Source organism: Panthera tigris, chromosome D3 (genome assembly GCF_018350195.1).
Source record: "Panthera tigris isolate Pti1 chromosome D3, P.tigris_Pti1_mat1.1, whole genome shotgun sequence".
NCBI classification, from domain to species: domain Eukaryota; kingdom Metazoa; phylum Chordata; class Mammalia; order Carnivora; family Felidae; genus Panthera; species Panthera tigris.
Genome location: NC_056671.1, coordinates 75,364,782 through 75,389,094, shown reverse-complemented (window position 1 = coordinate 75,389,094; position 24,313 = coordinate 75,364,782). Strand labels below are relative to the sequence as shown.

Genomic DNA, 24,313 nt, shown 5'->3' with positions numbered 1-24,313 from the left:
TTAATGCTAATTGTTTTTCACGGTGCATGCATTTGGGATTCATCAAAATGAATTCTTAACGAATTTCCAAACACAAAAATTATAGCAGGATAACAGATAGAATCATCCTGCCGTTTCTCAAGAGGCCTTCTGCTCCGAAGGACCCTGGCCGTGCGAGGGGGAATCACGCGCCCGTCTGTAAGCCTGGACACATCGCCACCAGCGACGGACAAATGCGTGGATGTTACGACTGGCTACAGTGTTTGAGCACCTCGTGTGAGACAGGCCCTGGGCCAGGTCATTTACAAACTCTGTTTCATCAAATGCTTGAGCAACAACAGCCTTGAGGTTAGTTTTATTATTCCCACTTTATTTATTAAGAAACTGAGACCCAAGGGGGTTCACCCACCTATAGAATGGAAGAGCCCAAATACAAGCCCGGTTCTATTTGGTTCTAAAGTGCATGTGCTTTGTACTTGGCCACTGTCCGTGCTGAGCTGCTGTCAACACTGGCAACAGCAGGGTCATCGCAGGGCGCTCTATTGCTGTTTCTGCCTGTCTGTCTGACTCACGGTTAACTTTGAGTCGTCCGTCCAAAGGAGCCCAAGTCCCAAGCACACATCTCACACCTTGAATGGGCCATCATCACAGTGGCCCATCATCACCACTGTGCCCTCTTGTCTCTCTTGATGAGACTACTGCTTGTCTCCCCTTATTCCTCAGGGGAGCTAGACAGAGCCTCACTGAAGACTACATTTCCCAGAGTTCCTTCCAGCTGGGCACAGCTATGTGACCAACAGGATGTGAACACACTAGAGGTGTGCCAAATGCGGGCTTGCCCTTGAAGGAAGGAAAAGTGCTCCTTCCCATCTTCTATCTTCCTGCTGTCTGGAACTCAGGCTTGATGGCGGGAGCTGAAGCAGCCATCTCAGCCTGTGAGACAGAAGAGAAGAGAGAGGAGAAATGATGTTGAAGGAGCCGGGGTCCCTGATGCTGTGGGAGGTGCCCTCCCAGCCCTGAACTGCGTGCCTGGAGTTGTCAGTGAGGCAGAATCAAATGTGGCTCCGTGCTTAAGTCACTATTGTTTTCATCTGTTGCAGTGGCAAACTTCTATCCTAAGGTAGCTGCCCAAGGTAGTGCCGATGGCTGTGGTAGGCTGAATAATGAGCTCCCAAGCATATCAGTGTCCTAATCTCCAGAACCTGTGAATATATTACCTTCCATTTTTTTTCCAGGAGGCTGCAACCAAGCAGATTGAACTCCCATCCCCATCCCAGACCTTAAAGATAATAAAAGCAATAATGAAAACAACTTCACAAGTAGAAAATTAATGCGTGTCAAGCAACCACCATTGTAATTATCATAGGCAAGAATCACCAATGGATGGATGGTAAAATTAGTTAAGTAAAAATATGATGGGAAACAGGATATTTATTTGCAGAATCCCAAAGCATCCCCCCACAAGATACTAATTAAAAAGGAGAAAATAATACTTCCATAGATTACAATGGAGAAACCTGGCAGGTCCCACCTTATTCAAGTGATCAAAGTGGACGTCACCAGGAGGGGCACATTAACCTTATTCACATGTTGACACCATGCACTGAGAAGGACATACATCACGGTTACGGTATTCTTTAAAAAAAAAAAAAAAGGCATCATCTGAATCTAATTATGGGGAAACATTGGACAAACGCAAATTTGGGACAGTCTATAAAATATCTAGCCTGTGCTTTCAAAGGTGTCAATTTCATGAAGATACCGGAAAACTGAGGATCTGTCACAGAGTAGAAGAACAGAAAGAGGCCTCACAACTAAAGAAACTGGACCAGATCCTGCACGAGAAAAAGAAAACCACAAAACATTGGCTAGGACGTTTTGTGAAATTCAAGGTCTACAGCTTAGTTTGACAGTGTGGTCCAATGGTGACCTACTGATTCTGGTCACTGAGCTGTGATCATGTCAGATGTTAACATTTGATAATGTTGAGTGAGGGCACATGGGAATTCTTCTGGCAACTTGTTTGTGGGTCTGCAATTATTTTAAAGAGTTGTTTAAAAAAACTTCATAGTTTGCTGAATATTTTCATGTGGTTGATTCGATGAGATCCTAATGATAGCCTCACAGGGTGGTGGTATCTAAATTTACATATGAGGAAATTGGGGATCAGGAGGTAAGTGAAGCATCACCAGCTGGTGGGCGGTGTATGACCCTGAGACAAACCTGAACTTCCTATTCCTATTTCCAAACCCTATTTGCCTTTCCCATTAAGAAAAACTGGATTTTACTTAATATCAAGCACTATACTTTTTTTAAATGTTTATTTGTTCATTTTGAGAGAGAGAGAGGGAGAGAGAGCAAGACTGAGCCCAAGTCGGGGAGGGGCAGAGCGAGAGGGAGACAGAGAATCCCAGGCGGGCTCCACACTGTCAGGGCAGAGCTCGGCTTGGGACTCAAGCTCACCAACCGTGAGATCATGACCTGAGACAGGATCGAGAGAGTCAAACGCTGAAGTCTGAGCATCATCTGAATCTAATCATCGATTAGGTGCCCCTCAAACACTATAGCTTTTTAACCCCCAGCAGGCAACCTGTGGAGAGCCCTGAGCCTTACCAGGATGTAGTTGACAGTCTCGCTTTGGGGGCACTCGTTCCGTCTGCCTCCCACCCCCCCCCCCCCCCGCTGCTGTACACATGGCATCGTCAACCGTCCCAGACAGACTGAGGCCCTGCCAGCCCCTGTATTCACCAGTGATCCCACCTTTCCAAGGGCTGAGACGGGGCCTCCTTCTGCCACCCGCAAATAGTGCCAAACAATGCAGTGAGAATAAAAGGCATCGGGAGCAGAAAGAGTGTCTACAATGTTCTTAGCTGGGAGTTGAATTCACCAGGGACCTTGGATCCTTGCAATTCTGGTTACAGGTGGATTGACTGCAGGTCCCAATCCGCAAGGGAACTGTAGACAGGTGGAGCAGTGCTGCAAGGGCCCTTGGGTTTGGAGCAGAGGTTTTCAGGGATTTCTAGTCCTGGTTTCTAAGACTGACTTGGTTTTCTCTGGTTGTCCTGGAGCCATTATTAATTGTTCCTCCTTTCACACTCAGGACTGTCCTGGTTAGGACGATAACAATGTGGTTATCCAATTTAGAGATTATCTAGCTGAAACTCTTCATTTTCAAGAATAAAATGGAGGCCCGGAGAGGTGAGCGAACTAGCTCAAGGCCACACGGCATTCAGGGGCAGTGGTATCATTCCCATGGGTGACCGATTCCAACTAATTTGATTGGGGCTTTGGTGGTGGCCTCTTCCCAACCCAGTTCTCAGTTCACTCTCTGGGGCTTTTCTCTGGGGCTTGGCGTCTTTCCGTATGGAAGGAGTTGCCTGATGTCCATCATCTCTCTCAGGATGGCCGCCTGCAGTGGCCCCCTACTCGGTCTTGCCATGCCCTTCTCTTGTCCATTCTCACGCCTCTCCAATGTCTCGTGCCAGCCAATGGGCTCTTCAAAATAGAAATCTGATCGTGTCCTCTGCCTGCTAAACGCTCCACCCATGGCAACCTTCCTAGCCACGAGGCCTTCCATGACCCGACCCCTCTTACAAACTGCCCCCCAGTCTCATCTCCCACCTCTCTCCCCACTCTCCCGCACGTGCCCTCAGCCATACTGGCTTCTGGTTGTAGTTGTTCCTCAAAACAGCCATGCTCCCTCCTGGCACATGTTTTTCTCTTGGCCTGGAACGTTCTTCCATCTTTTTCCCTTTTGCTTGAAGGTACAACTTAACGTCCGACTCACTGCTCACTGGAATGCAAGCCCCAGGAGGGCAGAGTTGTGTCTTCTGTGTTTCACAGCCACATCTCTGGTGCCTCCCAGGTGCCCACCACAAGAGGGTGGCCAAGAAAGATGACCCACGCTAGTGAATTCATGGCGGTTCTGACAGTCTCATTCAATGGAGTCGATCAGAAACCATCAGGCCACCCAGGCCCCAGGGATACAGAGTTCTCCAGATCTGATTCCCTAGCATTTTCTTCTATTAGTTCTAAATGGAACTAGAAGGAGGAACCTGACAGAATATGTTCTATGCAAAATGAAACATCCTGAACCCAATATCTCAGCACACTGCCCTCATCTTGAAGCTGCACTTGCCCCTGTCCTTTTTACAACCTACATATTGACAGAACTGATGATCCTGGGGCACCTGGGTGGCTCTGTCAGTTAAGTGTCCCACTTCAGCTCAGGTCACGATCTCATGGTTCACGAGTTTGAGCCCCGCATCGGGCTCTGTGCTGACGGCTCGGAGCCTGGAGCCTGCTTCGGGTTCTGTGTCTCCCTCTCTCTCTCTGCCCCTCCCCCACTCAGGCTTTGATTCTGTCTCTCTCTCAAAAATAAACATTAAAAAATTTAAAAAAAAAGTGATGATCCTGTCAATCCCCCCAAACAAAAACAAAAAGAAACAAATAGATAAAAACAAACATAGAACAAGGCCATATGACAAAACTCCACTGGACTTCTGATGTCAGCTCTTCAAACCCCTTCACTATGCCTATGGGGAAGGTAAGGAAGGTCTCAGAGGGGGTAGCAGGTTGCCTTTTAGGATTGGGGCATGGGCCCCTGGCCTCTTGCCTGCCACGCTTTTGGTGCCCAGCATCGGGGCATTTCCTAGAGAAAAACACACCCCAGTGCCAGAGGCTGGGCTTCTTCCCTGGGAGACCCATTGGGTGCCAGTACCCATTCTCAAGCTGGGATCTAATGAAGCTGTCATCAGCTCCCATGAGATTCCCACATGGACTCCAGCTCAGTGCTTCTCAAAGGTAACGTGCACACATATCCCCCACGGAGCTTGTCAAAAAGCAGATTCTGCCGCAAGGTGGGTGTCGGGGGTGGCTGGTGGGGCCTGAGACCCTGCCTTCCTGACACACACCCAGGGGGATGGTGATGCTGTTGGTGCCTGGGACACCCTGTGAGTGGTACGGCTATAGCTCAGGAGTCAGCCCTTTCCTATAAAGGGCCAGAGACTAAATCTTTTTTTTTTATTATTTTTTTAAATGTTTATTTTTGACAGAGAGAGAGAGAGAGAGAGACAGAGCATGAGTGAGGGAGGGGCATAGAGAGAAGGAGACACAGAATCCAAAGCAGGCTCCAGGCTCCAAGCTATAAGCACAGAGCCGGACGTGAGGCTTGAACTCACGAACCATGAGATCATGACCTGAGCTGAAGTTGGACGCTCAACCAACCGAGCCACCCAGGCGCCCCCAGAGACTAAATCTTTTAGGTTTTGCAGGTCAAGAGGCAAAATGGAGATTTTTACCTAGGTATTTTTATAACAAAAGAGAAAACAAATTTCCACACTTTTTTATTGATAGAATTCAAAATATAATTATGGTAATTATATCATGCAGATTTGTTATGTTTTTGTTTTGTCTTTGTTTGTTGCTTGTAATATGGGTCTACTAGTGAAAAGACTGGAAGTCCTTTTGGGAAAAGATAACATTTCACGTAACCGGGGTTCAAAGTTGGCACTCCCTATCATCAAACTGATTGCAAATGTTTATCCATAAAAAACATTTTTAGCTCAAGGGCCATAACAGAAAACAGGTGACAGGCTGGATGTGGTCCACAGGCTATAGTTTACTAACCCTGGCTCAACCATCCAGGATGTCGAAACCATCCAGGGAGATTCTCCCCCTCTCTTCCCATCTTGGACAAAGAACAGAGATTCAGGGGCCTGGCCTCATGGGGAGTTTTACACCCTGTCAGCAGTTCCCATGCCTTCTCATACCTCAGTTTACCTAAGGAAACTCTGGATAAGGTCATACAGCAGAAACAATTATCCTGCCTCTTGCCTCTGAATGAACTTCTGTTTTGACGTTTGCAAAGTCAGACCATGTGAGCCCGGTTCCCTGATGCTGGTTGACCTTGAGGCCGCCCATGTGTTACCCTTGAGTGAGGCACGTTCACAGACAGGGCGGTGTTGCTGCTGCCCGACTTGTTCCTCCCAATGATCTGTGAACTCTCAGACCTCAGTGATCCCGGGTCAGCCCAGAAAGCTGGTGCTCACGGGCCATGACAGGGTCAGAGAGGTCGCTGGGGGTTGAGGCTCAGGTGCTTCAGGGGCATCTCTTCCCCTCCCGTGCCCTGCTGGTGGTACTTTTTCTGGTCATTTCCAGCAGTGTCCTGGGAGTCTCTGTCCTCCTCCTCATGTGGGTCAGGGCTGAGGTGAGGTCACTCCTCTGGTCCAGCTTCTGCCATGAAGTGATGGGCTAGGGGAGATCCCAGCCCTCTCGCCCCACACCTAACCAAGTCATACAGGTGCAAACACCTGAGCCAGGTACACTCCCAGCTCAGTTACTGACTAGCTGTCTACTCCTTCCATCATTTACGCTTCTCATCACTCAGCACCAGATACCGGCGGTGAGTGATTTGACCAGCCGGAGCCCCTTCCCCACGGTCAAGCAGAACCCTTCGGCTGAATTCAAAATGTTGCCACAAACGAGGGACCGTTTACAAAGGCTGCGGCGGAGCAGGAAAACCACTGTAAGCAGGTTTTCAGCATGAAGAATGTAGACTCACCTTTTCATACCAACTCCCTCCACCCCTTTATTATCTAACACTAGATTTTACAGAAAACAAGAAATATAAGCCCTGGGAAGTGAAAGACAACAAACGTTGTTTCAAGTGCATTTCTGAACCAGCAGGGGAGGTTAGCTTTTGTCTTCAAGAAATAGATCCAGTTAAGTTTCTCAGGATCCACATAAGAGTGAAAACCTATGGTATCTGTCTTTCTCTGTATGACTTATTTCACTTAGCATCACACTCTCCGGTTCCATCCACGATGCTACAAAGGGCCATATTTCATTCTTTCTCATTGCCACATAGTACTCCATTGTGTATATAAACCACAATTTCTTTATCCATTCATCAGTTGATGGACATTTCGGCTCTTTCCATAATTTGGCTATTGTTGAGAGTGCTGCTATAAACATTGGGGTACAAGTGCCCCTATGCATCAGTACTCCTGTATCCCTTGGGTCAATTCTTAGCAGTGCTACTGCTGGGTCATAGGGTAGGTCTATTTTTAATTTTTTGAGGAACCTCCACACTGTTTTCCATATGTTTTCACTCTTATGTGGATCCTGAGAAACTTAACAGGAACCCATGGGGGCGGGGAAGGGAAAAAAAAAAAGAGAGAGGTTAGAGTGGGAGAGAGCCAAAGCATAAGAGACTCTTAAAAAATGAGAAGAAACTGAGGGCTGATGGGGGATGGGAGGGAGGGTGGGTGATGGGTATTGAGGAGGGCATCTTTTGGTTTGAGCACTGGGTGTTGTATGGAAACCAATTTGACAATAAATTTCATATATTTAAAAAAAAGAAGATTAAATAAAATAACATTTGCCAAACTATTAAAAATAACTAACTAAATTGATTAATTAAAATATAAAAGCAAAAAAAAAAAAAAAAAGAAAAAAAGAAAGAAATAGATCCAGTCCGAGATGGTAGCTTTATATTCTTTGGCCAAGTTTGTAATCAATGTGTTGGAAGGGATTCAGCCTACAGCTCCCCCAGTGGGTTGCAGTGTGGGATGGTGACGTCCGGAGGGTCTCCTGAATAGGGTTTGTGCAGGTGGTTCTCTCTCCTGGGGACTATGCTCCTGATCTGCCTCGAGCAGCAGCGTGGGACCGTGTGAATGCGAATTCACTGCGGCGGGCTCCCACAGGGGAGACAACAGTGTCAATAAAGGCATCGAGGTGTGACTGTGGACGGTATTTTCCAGGAATGGTGACTGAGCTGGGTGGGCAGACACTCTTAGCTACTGTCTCTCCCGCTGGGGAAACCCATGCCCTTCCCTCCCTTGTTCTTGGCATTTAAGCTTGTTAAATCCTCCAACTTCTGCCTGGAAACGTCCCTCAGCCCTTCCTCTCAGGGTCCACTGAGCCCTCCACTGGAGTTCCAGTTGATTGGACTCACAGTCCTTGCCCACCTGGTCTCCCTGTCACGGTACCCTCTGTTCTCAATCTATTCGCCACCCTGCCACTAGGATTAGCCAAGAAACAGGATTCTATGCTCCCTTAAAATCACCAAGATCTCCCCAGATGTCACAGGGAAAAGCCAAACCCCTGGGCACTGGCTGTGAGGGATCTTCACGCTGGCCTCTGCTCACGCATCTGGTGTCATTTTCTGCCATGTCACTGGACAAGGTGTGGCCTGTTTTCAGGCTTTGGCTGTAGATGGCATAACCCGTGGGGAAGTCAATTATATCATACAATGAGAGTCAGAGGTAGGCAACTGCAGCATTGGCTATTCTAGAAGCCCAGTGGTGTCTCCAAAGACTCCAGTGTTCTCCATCTTTCTGCTCTGCAATCTCCAGTGGGTTGACTTGGGCATTCGGTGGGTTCCAATATGGCCCCAAGTATCACAAACTCACCCAGCTATGTCCACAGGCGGAAACTTCTACTTGACTGTCTCTTTTCTATCCAGGAGGAAAACCTTTCCCAAGAACACTCCCCTCCCAAACTTCCCACTCACATTTCATTGTCCAGAAAGGCATTAAGGACCTTACCTAACCACCGCTAGGAACTGAATTAGCATTATTGGCTTAAATCAATCAACCTTCAATCCCCAAGGCTGATGAGAGATTTCACCCTAAGCACAGGGTCATGTGGTGTGATGAACAGGACCAAATCCAGGCATATTTATCAGGGAAGAAAGGGGAAAATGGCTTTTTGGGTAAGCAGTTGGCTACATTTGCTGTCCCTTGGAAATACCATCCACTTCTATACCTCTGGGCCTTCACTCATGATCTCCCTTTGCCTGAATGTTCTTCTACCCTACGCGACTCTGATTCATCTGTTGAGGTCCAGCCATAATGCCACCATCTGTGCAATGTGGCCGCGTTGGGAGACCCCCCCACCCTGCCCCCCATGACAGAGAACTGCAGGAAGCCTGAGGGCGTGGAGGGCAGGCTCTGGCTGACAGCCTGCCAGGGGCTCTAGTGACAGGGAGCAAGAAAATAGGGCCCTCAGTCCCACAACCAGATGGAACGAAATTTTGCCAATCGCCATGTGAGTTTGGAAGTGAATTCTTTCCTATAAAGGCTCGGATGAGAGCACGGCCCCAGTCAACACTTTGATCACAACCTGTGAGAGACCCGAGGCAGAGGTTCCAGGTAAGCCATGTGGGGATTCCTGGTGCACAGGAAGTGTAAGATCCATGCATGTGTAGTGTTTTCCATCATGATGTTTGTGGTGATATTGTTACAAAATGTAGATAATATGCCATTTTCATTTTGCTCCCTGACCCACCCCCAACCCATTCTCTACATGGCAGCTGAGTGTTCGTTCTCTAGCTAAATCATATCATACCTCCCAACTTCCAGCTTTTGAATGTGGCCACTGAATCCCCTGAGAACACCTCTGATCCTGGCCTGTGCGATTCTGCACAATCTAGACTCCCGGCCCCTTGGCCACCGCCTACAGACTTTCTGCCTTGGGGACTGCACACGGGCCACTTCCTCGTCTAGAAAGTCTTCCCTTTCCCAAATGCCCTGCTGATATCTCCCTCCTTCTCTTCCTTTAGAGCCCTCCAGTTGACTTTGCCACCCCAGCCCTGGGCTATTAGGTCTTAGTCTCCTCCTGCCTTTCTTCACAGCTCCTTCCGGAGTCTGTGCTCACTTTACCCTCTTGCCCCACGGCCCCGATCCAGCGCCAGTAGAACGTGAGCCCAAGACGGGCAGATACCATGGTTGCTCCACTTTCCACTGTCATCTACCTGCCTGACGCACGGTAGATCTTCAATAAATATCCACCAAATGCATGAATGAGTTTGATTTTCAGTCAAATCTGCCAGAATGTGTGTATCTAAATGAATGTTTGTCTCAGTGGTTCACCAGTCTCATCACTCTATAGTCAAAAGGACACACTCCCCGGGCCAGATATGTGTTTCCTTCCCTTTTCCTTCTTCCTCTGAGCTCCTATCATATCACTAGGTCCTGGGAACGAGGCTCCGGGGACAAGAACTGGGAGAGGAGAGGAAAGAAATGAAGTCAGGGACCAGAGGGGCTTGGACAGCTGGGATCCAGGGGAGCACAGCCTGAGGCACTAAAGAAAGGAGACGGAGTCCCTGTCAGTGAGGGAGGCCACTGGGAAGCCAGTGGCTGTGTATGTATACTCTGGGGACACTGGCTGAGCACGGTCAGTGAGGGCTGCTCTAAGTTACATCACCTGAAGGAAGGGGCTGTGTGTGTGTGTGGGGGGGGGGAGTGGGTGGGTGGGTGGGTGTGTGCACGCACTATGTATAATGGGCTTCACAAATACATTACATTAGCTAGATAGCTTTTGAGATGCATAAGCGATGTGGTGCCTGGGCTGTATTAATTTAGCCTTCCCTAGAAATGCCTGGAAAATAATAGGCATTCAATGAGTCATTGCAGAATAAATGAAGATTGAATTTTGAGGTCCTTGGTTTTTTACTGAGGTCAGTATGAGAATGAAGCATGTCTCTTCAGCTACGATAAAGCTGGTCTTGATGATACCATCCATCAATGGGGAGGGAAGAGCACTTTGGATTTGAACTCTAGTTCCACCTCTAACTAGCTGTGTGACTTTAGCCAGCTACTTAACCTGGCAGTGTATCCGTTTTCTAACCAATAGAAGGGTTTTTGAGAGGCTTAAATGAAATCATGTATGTCTAATGCCTAACATGGTCTCCGTAAATGTTACTTCTCCCTTCAAATTCCTTTATTTAAAGATCCAGCCAATACCTTTCACCAAGAATATAGGGATAAGAAGTTGGTCTTTCCTTATGCCTGATATGGGTCCTTCTTGTATCAGAGAATTAGGATTATATCAGGATTATCTAATTCACCTCTGCTCTACCTGGTAAGAAATTTAGCAGCAAGCTGAATGGTAAATTTCAGCTTATCATTTGTTGATGTTTCTGGAAGCCTCCTCAACGCCTTCCACTCAAAAGTTTGGAAGTAACAAACGGAAAGCTAAGCATGAGGGCTGGGGAGAAACTGGGTGATACAGAAGCAGATATTCCAGCGATAACCCATCTGGACCCTCCAGGAGGACCTCTTGACTCATTAGGAAAGAGACCTAAGATTTGTGTGTCATGGGGTCAGGGTCTGGCACGTGCTCTAGCGGCAACTTTGGGGCGAACGGATGTGAGCATGGTGGTGTGTTACGGTTTGCTCTAGAAAATTCTGGTACATTCTAATATTTCCTGGAATGAGATCATCAGGGATAGGGGAGCCTAGGCTATGAAAACCCAATATGTGACAACAGAGACTAGAGTGGCCCCTGTCCTGGCAGGGAGTCCTCTTTGGTGAATGCTGGCCATGTGGTGTAATTAAGTTTTGTCCTTCCTCTGTCTAGATGGGAGTTCAAGTCACCTGCGGGGGGGGGGGGTGCCCTAAAAACTTGATGTTTTTATTCCATTTTTAAAATCTGAAGTGTGTGGAGTACATTTTATCTATCTCCATGACTCTCAACTTGTTAGAAAATGGCTGTCCAGAGAAGAGTATCCTACGGAAGAAGAAATGGCAGCAAAATCGGCCGTGAGGAAAGGGCAGAGAGACGTGGCCCCACAGAGGCAAGGACAGAGAGCAGTTCAAGGAGGTGCCCACAGCACCAAGTGCTACCATGTCATCCGTGAGAATGAGGACCCATCTCTGTAAGTCTGATTCTACTTTTCAAAGGTACCCACTTCACAGGAGGAAAAACCTGGTCCCCGGGTTACAACAAAATCACTCCATGGAATGTAGTACATTACGAAGCTCATGCATTTTAACTCAACCACTTCATGGTACAAGAGTCATAGTGTTCACAACTGAGAGTCAACATAATTCCCGTCCTTCTAAAATGGGGCACAATGACCGTAAATCCAGGGACAGGGGAAAAAATGATGGCTTTAATGGCATAAATGAACGAATCCCCTTTTCTTTTCTACCACATTCCCTTCTGTTTCCAAGGCAGTGGCTGGCCAGCCCTCTGCTGCCTCATCTTCTGTCACCTGAGGGACTCCGGAAGAACAGAGAAAGCTGGACTTTGGTGACAGAGTCTGAGACTCAACTACTACATACTACATATGCCTTTTATTAGCTGTGGGATCTTGGTCACTTATCTTAGATGACCGGCAATTTTTTCATCTGTGAAAGGGAGATAATAATTCATGGCTTTTAGGATTAAGAACTGAGCAGAATCATGAATGCAGCTAGTGCAGCATCTGGTACAAAATAAGTGCTCAGAAATACCAGTTCCCTTCCACCTTTCCTCCTTACTGTTGAAAAGTAAGCACTTTGATCTGGGTTGAAGAAAGGAATGAGCCACAGGAAAACGATTAACGGAAAAGCATATCTTCCCGTAACACAGAGGCAGGAAATGAAGTGGGAGTCCTGAAAATCTCATAGTTATACCTTAAGATGATGATAGTGGCCGAGTTAGCATTTACTGAATACTTACTATGTGCCAGACACTGTTCTAAGTGTTCTACATATCTGAACTCTTCTAATCTTTATAACAAGACCACGAGGTAGGTATGGCCATTATTCCCATTCTGCATATGAGAAAACGGGCCCTCATGGAGTTATTTAGTCAGTAAGTGGCAGACCCAGACTGGACCTAGGCAGGTTCATTTCCTGGGAAGGAGACCCTGAGACAGATTTGAGAAGAGTTCCTGGCATATGCCTGGGTACAGGAGGCACGAATGGGCAGAGAGAGAAGCTGGGCCACCACGCAGCGGTGACAGGGGTCTCAGCCAATTCCTGGGAGCCGGGAAGCTGGGCTGGCCTTCCGGAGACATCCCAAACTGAGGCAAGGAAGGTGGAGTCTTCGTAGACCCTTGACCAGTTATTGGATGCAGCTGCCTTCGGGAAGGGGCGTGTGGCCCTGAGAAAAGTGGCTCGTGGAAGCGCTTCCTGCAGAAAGACCCAACTGAGAGATGCCAACCGCCAACAGCCTGGTACCGAGGCTCCTGGTATCCACTATAGTCACCCTCTGCCCCACGAAGATGTACTTCCTTTGACGAAATCCTGGGAGCAGCTCTTCCAGGATTCTGGAGAGAACTCGTGAAAGAAATACGAACGGGACAAACCACAAGTCCTGATGCTGCAGCTGGTCTGGAAGCCACCACTGATATCCATTCTATCGCCTCTCCCTTGTACACCCCCTTCAGGTGTACAAACTAGGCAAGGGATTTTGACTTTTTACTGGGGCAGGTGGCTTCAGTCTGCTATTATCCTTCCTTGATTTCCCTGGGTTGGATAGATTGAACCCTTGATGGCTGCCCTAGGAATGACAGGTTTTATTAATCATTTCCAAAGATCTCTCCAGGTCAGGCCCCTCTGGCTACTGCTTCAGCCTTGCTGCTTGGATCTCTATTACCCCAGGATCCTATCACCCTCCATTGTTATCAGGAGCCCGGTTCTGTAACGGCACCTTCTACTCCCGGCCCTGGCCTGCAGTGACGCTGGGGCCGTTCCCACCAGCATGTTCCTTATTGCTTGGTAAACACAATGTCCTCTGGCCTCTGTCACAGGGCAGTCATCTGGTGGGTTTCTGACTTTACAGATCATGTCTACTCCAGCACTCTGAGCTTTTTGGTTCTTTCCTCCACCATCTGCCAGGACAGTTCTGGCATTTCTTCTTGACTTGTATCGGCCTTCCTTTTCTCCAGGCTGAGCAGTGGGTTAGGCCCCTTGTCCCTGGTCCTTGCCAGGGTATTTAACCCAAGTCCATAAACTCTTTCTTTTCTCACTTTATATTCTGTCTCCCCTTGACATAGCGGCTCAAAATCCAGTCCCAGAATCCACCCAGTTCCTGCAGGTAGATGTTGGCTCAGTCCTACAGCCCCTTGGGGATTTGGGTCTTTTCTTCTCCTAACAGGACCAACACTTCCACACGCGGTGGGCATGGGCATGTGTTTTTTTGCAAGGAAGAGGCCTCTGCACTCTCCTCCAGCAAAAGGGAAGTATTTGCTTTAAATAAGAGAGCGGTGGGCCACTTAGGCAGGTTTACTGGAATCTGAGGATTCAAGGTTGTTCAAGTGCATCAACCCAGATAGCCCCATCCATCTCAATTAGGGCTCTGACCTTGGGGTAGCAGACCTTTGGAGGCCAAGGCTTTAGCCTCCTGTGGAGTTCTGCCTCACAAAACAAGTCCTGGGCCTGATTCTCAGCTTACGCTTGGCTGCAGAAGATGAGGCTTTGCTTTAGATCCTGCCAAGGAGTCTCTCCAGCTTTCATACTTAGCCTTTAATTGGTGATTAATCACCCTTAGCTTTTCATTGTCTTTTTCTAGTGTGCCCAGCACAGCCATCCAAGTCCATTGTCTTCATAATTTCTACCTTCCCTTACTTCTCAAATGCCTGCCACACCACACCCTCTAGCACATACACTTCCATCAGTACACTGTCCCAATTCATCATTCAGGAAAGTTTTAACGGTTGCATCTGTGATCACCTCCTGCTGCTGAAGGGGTCCTCCTTGCTAACGGCTCAGTGAGTGACCCAGTTCCCAAATTCCCTGTTTGTTCTCCAAGATCCTGTTTTCCTGTACCACTCTTGGTCCCAGCTGTCCTGGGTTGGGTTTTCTGGGATGCAGATCTTGAGGTGGAAATCTGCACATGGGATGTGTATGTGCACATATCCAATTATCTCAGCAGTCACACTTAGGGAGTGAGGGCAGCTGAGTTCAGTGAGGGCTTCAGCCTATCCCGAGGGGAGTGCTGGAGCTAGGTGACCCTTCAATGGTGTTCTCAAGTGGAGCTTGGAGCTGAGCCTTTACAGCTCCTTCTGGAACAATCATGGATGTGGTTGCCCCCAGGATGGGGAGTACGACCATGGGTGAAAGGGCTCCCGGGTTGTAAGGACTCTCCAGAACTCAACATGAGATGTCAACACCCCCGGCAGTTGGAGAATAAATGCTTCAGCCCCAGGGTGGGAGCTGGAGAAGGGGCATCCGGGCACCATTTGCGGCCAGCATCCCACACACCATGCTCCCGGGAGGCTAGAACACAGCCTCAGGGGGATGCAGAACTTATTTTTAAAACAAAAATAACCCTTTTCTTTTTTTTAAAGAAAATGAGACCTGGAGAACTAGCAACAGTCAGAGAAATCTTTTATTAGGGTTTTTGCTGAAATTTTTTGTGTTTTTGCCTCCTAGCTTTCAAATGTCCTTTGGCTTAGACGTCTCGTTTTCTGTGTGTGCAGTAACAGCCGCAGGTGAAGAGCCACCTGGATCCCCAGTAGTGCCCACTGATGCCTGTCAGGTTGTAAGTCTGAAGTAACTCATGTCCGTCCAGATCACATACTACTTTGGACATCCAGAAATTCCTACCTTAAAACATCCCTTCCATCCTTCTAATTAATTTCTATTTGTTCTTCAAGACTCGGTCCAAATACTTCCTCTCTGAAGCCCTAACTTGATACTAACGTACGAGAATGAATCACTTCCAATGTTCTCATCGCTCTTTCCCATTTGTTTTTGGCACTTGTTCCATAGTGTTGTGTGGCCTTTGCTAGCCTGTGAGTTCATCAGTGAGGACAATAGAATATAGAACCTATGTTTGGCATATACTAAGATTCAGTAGAAGCTTGCAAATGGATAAAAATGTTTCATTGCAGGATCTTCCAATTATCCATAAATTTATCCAGAAATCCATCAACCGCTAAAACCTCAAGTGCCACTGGGTGGGTAAAGTTTTAGACCATACAGTTCACATTTGGGTAAACTGAAGGGCTAAGTCATTTTGATACTAGTCGAAACAAGATGTTGGCAATAGAACCTAAACCTTCAGTTTCCTGGGCTTTGGGGATTCCATGAAACCTACCTTATGATACTTTGTCCACAGTCTTGTTCAATTTTCATAGATGTGTATTTTGAAGATATTCATATAAGTAATCAAAGTCATCCTGGATGCCAATGTGAGTCTAAATTTAATACGAACTACTTTCTTTTTGAGGATTCAGTTATAACTTCCAACACCCATAATCAAGTGGTCCCATCCACTGGCATGTATTTTGGGACTTGTCAGTGTCTGCAAGTTTTAGGGAGAAGACAGTCACACACAGCACCATGGTGAAGGACATGGTGAATTCAGGGAGAACCAGACAATCCCTTGGGTAAATGTCCAGACCTATTATTAGAGTCCAGATAGAGATAAAGACACAAAAGTCCAACCATTTTCCAAAGAACACAAATAATTTCCAATCTTGTTTATGTTCAATAAGGAAGGACTTCTACACATCTACTAAAAATTATCATCTCACATGCTTACTATGTGTCACTCTTTTTTAGAGTTTATTTTGAGAGAGACAGAGGAGAGGGGGAACACACACTGGAGGGGCAGAGAGAGAGGGAGAGTGTCTGCACGGAGCCCAATGTGGGGCTCAAACTCACGAACTGTGAGATCATGACCTGAGCCGAAATCCAAGAGTGGACACTTAACTGACTGAGCCACCCAGGCACCCCACTTGGTGTCATAACAAGCCTTCTACAGGTTATCATCTCATGGATTTAACAAGTGCAATACAGATTTACCTGATAACCTACTGCAAATCAGGCGTGTGCTAGGTTCCTGCCCTTCTCTGGGAGATTCAGAACACTGAGGACTCTTGGCCTCAGTATTCTGTCCTCCTTTTGAAACATAAAATTTAAAATCTCCAGCCAGACCTATCTTCTCAGAACAGAGTGGAATTTTTTAATGAGAAAGAGGGCATACAAATTAAGGCCGTATTTTCACTGTTATTTTAATACACAATTAGCATATGTTTACGGCATGCCTTTTGTTGCACCTGCATGAGAAAACAGGGTTAGATACTTAGAGTACTCAGGAGTCCTTTGTCCTGAGCTTGGCTGGAAGGTATGGTCACCCTTCGACTTCATTTTCTTATCTGTAGGAAAGAAAAGAATCTATATCCGTTTGATGGAGGCATCTGTCCACAGAATGAATGGATCTAATCTTGCTGGTAAGAGTGGAGCGAATTGCTAACCTTCTTCCTGGAGATGTGTCAGCCTCTCACTCAGCAGGGCACTAATTAGAATACTTTTATTAGTAATTTGCTTAAAGGGACTAGGAAAACTAGAAACAACTCAAGTTCAGTAGGCACACGAACTCTTTTCTCATGCAAATAATGATCCAAATACGAAGAAGGGTCGAAGATTTACCAGTCCATCCTGGCAGGATCAACATGAATCCAAAAATCAAGATTCCGAGATGTGCCCCACAAATGGTGTAACTACTCAAAAAACGATTCAGGTCTTTGAAAAAAATGTACAGAAGCAAGAAGCCTAAACACCTTTTTAGGCATTCGATATTTATAGTGCTGCCTCGAGAAAATGTAAGGTTTGATTAAAGAGGGATGATAACCTCCAAGCACACGTTGTGAGCTCGGTTCATTTAAACAACAATTACAGGCACACACCTCTCTGCCGTCTTTCTTTTGTTTTTGTTTTTTTTTTTTTTAGTTTGTAAACAGCAAAAAGAACTGAACATCTAATTTTTGAAATTCTTCTGGCTTTTCTTTCTGACCTTTGGTATTTGTATGTATTGACGATCTCTAAACCATTGTACAAAAACACCTTGAAGTGTCAAGCTTTAAAAATGAGTCTTCTTTTCTCTTTCTCCTGTGCAGCTTGGATTATCTTGGCCTTGTCAAAATACATTCTCTAGTTAGAGGTTGGAAATATTTCCCTCCTGGCTCCAAAGTATTGATTTTCTTCAACACTCAGCTCTGTCAGTCAGCCGAAGGGGTGAAAGGTGAAAGTTCATCCAGCACTGCTTGGCTTTACCTTCCTATTAATGTCATGCCCTTTCCACATTTGATCAGTTTATGTGATCACCAATCATACAGGACTGGGACTGCCCCTATTTTCCCTATAAGGACACACTTAAGCCACCAGGAGACGTTAAAGCAATTCCTGGGATGGACACTGGGCATCTGAACAGGGCTGAAGATGTGGCAGTCAGTTCCCTTCATGTCTGTCTATTTCTGAAGGAAAAGTATACTGCTACCTGATGACTGGTTCAATTTAAGCTGTTCTACATTCTTATGTGAAAAGGTAAAGAAGCACATTCGCCACTTGTACATATAACCCTCTCTGAGCGACGATGACCTGTTTTGTTACTCTTGCTTTTTCTGAAAACCAATTACATCCATTACCCCAGGGATTCAAATTCAACTCCAAACCGACTATTAAATGAAATTAATTTAATCATCTCCGTCCATCGCCCCCCATCCATGGCAGTCAACCACGTCATCAAAATCTGACGGAATAGAATACGGTACAATTCACAGTCCGTTTAGGAGCAACTTGAGGTAAAGATAAAGGAACATGCATGCAATTCCCTTGCCCAAACCACAGAGGGTGCTGTTGAGTTGTTTCCCCTCACACTTTGGAAGTGTCTTTCTTCCTTCTGGACTGTTCTACTGTCCTTTGTGACAAGTTAGCCTTTCCTGAAGCTAGCTCTCCAGGGAAGTGAATAATTACATAGAAATAGAAGGCTTAATTTGGTACCCGAGTAGGCGGGGTGGGGGGGGGGAGGGGGATATGGATTTCAACTGAGAATGTTTAAGAAGAGTGAACAGTGTTTTTAATGAGAAAAACAATCTTCAGTACAATTCAGTTTTATTTAACACACATATGTACACAGGGGCGTTCAGCACATATAGGATCTAATAAGTGGCAATGTCTTGAGAGGCAGACATTTTAATTCACTCGCTGTACACAGTTCAATCACTGCATTTTAAACTACCAGTGAAGCCACGTATGTCTCCACACGTACAAGGATGGGTCCAAATACAGTGCCACCGAAATCAACAGAACACTAAAAAGCATACGCTGGGATGACGATACAAAGTTTACCTCAGTGCTGAGAAGTCTAAGCTGCGATGAAGTCTGGGACTAGAGTTGTCAAAATAGCCAAGGGGAGATCTGTGTTAACAAGAATGCAAATATTCACTCAGCAGTTAGAGATGTCGAGCCATCCAACATCATCCACCCAAGTTTTCTAAGAGTGATGTTCTACTGGCCAATGATGTTGGCTGTCTTTGCAGGCAGAATGTGGGACAGGCTGGCCCATGCTCACTGCCCAGACTGTTTTTACCCCAGGCCCTCACGGCTCTGCTTTGTTCCATTTCTGCGGAGTGGTCCATCGTGTATTTGGTGGCCTGCCTACCATCTCACGTCTTTTCCCCAGTGCATTTTGTTTTACAAATCTCTCTATTCTTTTACTTCATCATTCCGAAACAACTTTGTAGTCTAGAATAAATTAGTCCCTATTTTAAGTTTACCAAGTAAACACGTGCTGGGTATCGAGAAGACTCAGGAGCCCGCTGGAAAAACCACGTGCCCCTTTTGTTTACCTCAGGTTTCTCTATCTATATCGAACACAACAGCATATTCACCAGACAAATAGAGCCTACGCTGTATATAGTTCTTTGTTTCTTCCTTGGAAACTACATATATAATCTTTATAAATACAATGTACATGCATGTGGCATAAATTCACTTTTGAAAGAACACCCAAAGTCTAAAACCAACGAACAGGAGAGGTTTGCCACCAATGGAAATAACGTACTTCGTATCAATAGGAAAGAGACGTTCCGGTGGTCTTAATTTCTTAACATGTTCTTTAAAAATCTGTTTCAGTAACAGATATATCTGTTCCTGGACTGTGATCCTTTTTTTTTTTTTTTTTTTTCCCCTAGGTTACATAAACTCTTGACAATATACGCTTTTCCAATTAAATGCTCCCATTATCATTTTGGTTCCTCTGTAAGCTTCGCATATTTTCTGTGAATAAACCATTTTCTGTGTTTGCACTTAATAAACCATTGTGCCCACCTAACCAACCAATCAACAACCAACCAAACAACCAAATCCCCAGCTATGTACAGATCAAGATTTGTTAGGAGCAATTCATACAAGATATTATTTTGTGGATTTTTTTTTCCATTACTGAGAATCAGCATAATTTGACATAAGAAGAGAGCAACCCAGTGAAAGCTTAGTTGGAAGTGTAACGAACACCCTCAGTGTGATGTTTGCTCAAATTATCTGAGAGCCCTCACATTTTCTACATACTCCTGAATGCTTGTGTCTTGGGTACCATTTTTCTGGGATACTTGTGTAAAAGAAATGCTGTCTTAGTTTTCCTTTAATTGATCAGTTCAAAGGCTGAATTGTAACTATTACATGATAACTGACATAGGTCGTAGGCATGGGAACTGTGGGTAAGGTTTCTGGAGGGAAGGGGTAAGGTCTTTCTTGAAAGGACCTGTAGCAACAGACACAAGGGACTTCTTATTTAGGTATATGCTACGCTTCCAAACTCGATTCTTTATTATAAAAGTCCATTTAAGAGGTTATAGTGACTGGATAATTATATTAACTAGATCATAAATAGTGATGATTTTTATTTTAAACTACTAAATATATTATTAAGCAGGATATGGGCATTTTAGAAGGCTGTCTGGGAAACTTTTTTTTCTGTATTTTTTTTTAAAATATATTTATTTTCTCAATGATCTCAAATCTGTTAGGTGTTAATCAAGAAGCAAGGGGTTAAACCCTAGGAAACTGGATTGAAGAGCTTCTTAGCAATCATGGGGCAAAAAAAAAAAAAAAAAAAAAAAAAACAACCCAACCATGTAAACACAGAATCTTTTTGGTAAACAATAATGTATTTTAGGAAATCCAAAGGGAAATAACTTCGCTAATTAGGACTGCCACATTACGTCAAAACCCAATGTCAAACGACCAGGGTCAAGCAGCACTTCAGAGGTGGGGTTTAGCTCTAGGAAAATGCTGATCTGGGCTGGGAATGCAATCACAGTGCTTACTGATTTGGAGGCTTCTGGTGCACCAAGCCACAGGGGTGCTCCTAGGGACCGCGGGCACCCCCCACCCCCCAGGGGGGAAAACGACCTAATGTCCACACAAGGGCCGCTCCTGCAGGGCGGGGTGTGCATGCCTCTGGATCACAGGGGACACGGGGGGGGGGGGTCCGCCCCCCGAGGACCGTGTGGAGGTGACACAGCCTCGGCCGCGCCCCGGGGTGACACTGGCGTGGCAGGCACTGAGGAACGATCCGGGTGAGTAAGGACAGAGGAGTCTCGGCCTCCAGAGTGGACGGGGCTCGGATGCGGTCAGGGCAGCGGCCCCCAGCGCTAGACCATGAAGCGGTGCTCCTTCCCGTCGTGGGCCATGAGGATGACGTTGCGGTTGGACGTCCAGATGAGCCGGGCCAGGCGGAGGGCGTTGTGCGAGCCGGGCGAGGCGGGCTGCACAGGCGGCACCTGGTAGGTTTTGATGCAGCGCAGCTGAGGGGCCGAGTTCAGCATGCCGATGCTTCCCAGCAGCGACGTGTTCATCTAGGGGGACACGGGGACACGAGAGCACGCGCGTCACTTACAGAACCCTCTCCCTTCCCTGCCGCGCGGCGGGGTAGAGTGACTCACGCCTCGGGTCACTCTCTGCCGGCCGCTGACTCCGGCTCGGCTGAGAGTCTGTTCTCAGCCCGGGCGGGGGAACCCTTGCGATGCTGTTACCGTGAAAGCATCCGCCCACAGGAATTTCACTCCGTGGGGAGCACCCGACAGCAGGAAAGGCCAGCAGTCTTTGAGGAGGGGGCTAAATTCCCGATGGTAACTGAACAGGCCCGACAGTCTCTGGCGATGGTGGGCCCTTCCCGCGTCGCCACGGTGCTCACCGCAGCCGGGAAGGACAAGTCCACCCAGACTCGACTGGGGACTCACGGCTTGTTCAAGGAAAAGCAGCAAAGTGGGCACGTTCCTGGATCAAAGCTCAAAACGGAACCCCCTCCCCCCTCCACAGGTACCCACACTTCCCTCCTCACCTGCTTTCTTATGGAATTCAGTCTCTGGAAATCTCTAGTTCATTTCCAAGGGGAAACCGAGAATCAATTGCATCTTAACACTGTATCTGTGGCTCACTGTTTCGCTGCCACGCTGAAGGCAGAATTCTTTTAACACTTTATTGGCCATATGTTTTTAATCAGCTGATTTGCTTTTGGGTGGCTTTTGGGGATCGGATTTGAATGTTAAGTTCTCTTAATCCATCCACATTGGTGAAAAATAACATGGAAATTACGGCCCGTGAACAAACCACGCGTTCCGGTCAAAGTGTGAATACTAAATGGCGGGTATCTCAGGGAGCCTGAGCGACGGGGTCAGAGGAATCCGGTAGATTCTACATACTACTTGACGTCTTTTTAATACACATCTTTTGTGCTATTGCAAATCACACGGAAAGCGTAGAGCACGTAAGAAAAGAGGTCTCAAAAATATTAGTCTTCTTTGCACTAATTTTCATTTCCAACTCTTCTCTCCAGTATAACCATCGTCTAAACGCAGAAGATTCTGGGGTTTTTGTGTGAAGCATGCAGATTATGGACACAAATGCTTGACACACGAAACCTTGGCAAATCCTAGGACATTTAAGATGTGTTATTGCTGATATCATGCTCTGCATTTGGATCAGTGCAAAATATAAGCCATTCTTTTTTCTGGCCCTTCTCAGCAGCACGATGGTGTCAGAGGGCGTAAATCATGGCATCTCTAGCAGGATGCATGCAGGCTCCACTGACATTTTCACAATTTAAATCATCTTGAGTAATAACCCTTTTAAGATGACTAATGTTACTGATTTTCCTGCATTAATAATGGTGCCGAACACAACACAGAGGTGAAAAAAAATCACTAGTGTACGAGGTCACATTTTAAAACCAAATGTATGGTTATCATTAACTCTTTCTGTTAAAGTTAACATTTAAAGTCAGACAGTACCTTACTGTCCTTCTCCAAAAACTTCTTTCCTTGCTTCCTTCCCTTTTCCCAAGAACTCCATACAAGACAAAAATCAATGTCTTGTTGCTTTCTGAGGGTTCCCAGATATTTTATATATGAACAACGGTGGTGAGCGTGATTTGATGGCTCTCGCTTGTACAGAAAGTAACAGTACATGATAATTGAGTTCTTTAATAGAACAGATCCAAATGACCCAGAAAATTGGTGGTTAAAATTAACTGGTATCAACAGGCATACTGTGTTTAAAAAAAAAAAAAATCTCATTTCTCAGTTGATAAATAGCTACAAAGGAGTTTTCATCCTTTATGGATTTTCTATGAAAATATGGATGACGCCTGAGTTCTGCTGGTGGCTCAAAATGCTAAGGGTGCCCAATAGGCGCGGACACTTCCTTATTTTTACTTCTTTCCTTCAAAATTTAGCCACATAGAAGAATTGGGTTGAGGGCCAAAGAGAGAGGGAGAGAGTACCTTACAGAAATGCTACCAATGGAAAACTTCAACGAGAAGTCCATCATTGCGCCTGGCATCTCCTTCTGAGCTGAGCCATCCCATGAATGACTGATAAGCCATTTGATAAACTGATGGATAAACGCCTTCGGAAGGGTCACACAGCCTTCCTGCGGTGGAACAGCTGAATGAAATTCCACACGGCGCAGCACTGTTACAGGTGCGTGCCCCTGGAAGGACGAGGACCTCAGGTTCACTCTATCGTGCTGTTCCTCAGACCATCCTTACCCTGTGACCTCTTCTGAAGACAGATAACCTGAAGTAGGAAGGGTGAGTATTCATCTTCCCAATAAGCTCAGCCAAAGAACGCTCACTGAGACAACGAACCGTTTTGTTACTGGATATTAGTATTTTCTTGACCAGTGACAGGCTTACAAACTATGGGAAAGGGCAGTTTGAGCCTCAAATGAATAAAAACTACCTGGGATTAGAGTATTTTTTGGTAACACTGGATTTTTTCTTGATTACAAGGACAGTAAATACTCATTGTGGAACATTTAAATAATAAAGAGAAGTAGAAGAGAGAAAGCAAAAATCCCCCCAAATCTTACTTCCTAGAGACAATCACTAACATTCTGGTAAACTTCTTTCTAGACCTCCAAATATATGTACACTTAAGAGGCAGATTTAAGGAGTTTTATGTAAATAGGCTCGAATTAAAAGGCAGTTTCACAATCTGCCTTTTTCATTCAACAAAACATTGATGCTAATGGCCACAGATTTATAGCATCCTTTAAAAAAAATTTTTTTTTAATGTTTATTTATTTTTGAGAGAGACAGAGAGAGACGGAGAGAACGTAAGTGGGGGAGGGGCAGAGAATCCAAAGGGAGACACAGAATCGGTAGCAGGTTCCAGGCTCTGAGCTGTCAGCCCAGAGCCAGACGTGGGGATCGAATGACATCATGACCGGAGCCGAAGTCAGACGCTTAACTGACTGAGCCACCCAGATGCCCCTACAGCACCCTTTTTAAAGGGCTGAATAGTGTTCCATTCTATGATGGAATACAT

At 46.1% G+C, this 24,313-nt stretch overlaps 1 protein-coding gene across 10 annotated transcripts in view; it reads right to left on the bottom strand.

Annotated features, from left to right (window-relative positions):
* Nucleotides 1-18,576: 18,576 nt before the first annotated feature.
* Nucleotides 18,577-24,313, bottom strand: part of WDR7 (WD repeat domain 7) — a 354,382-nt gene continuing 348,645 nt past the window's right edge. For all 10 annotated transcript variants that reach the window (XM_042962008.1, XM_015536841.2, XM_042962015.1 and 7 more), the window contains one exon: nt 18,577-21,340. In XM_042962008.1, coding sequence (XP_042817942.1) covers nt 21,137-21,340 — 204 coding nt within the window. In that variant the 3' untranslated portion in view covers nt 18,577-21,136. The remainder of the gene's footprint in view (nt 21,341-24,313) is intronic.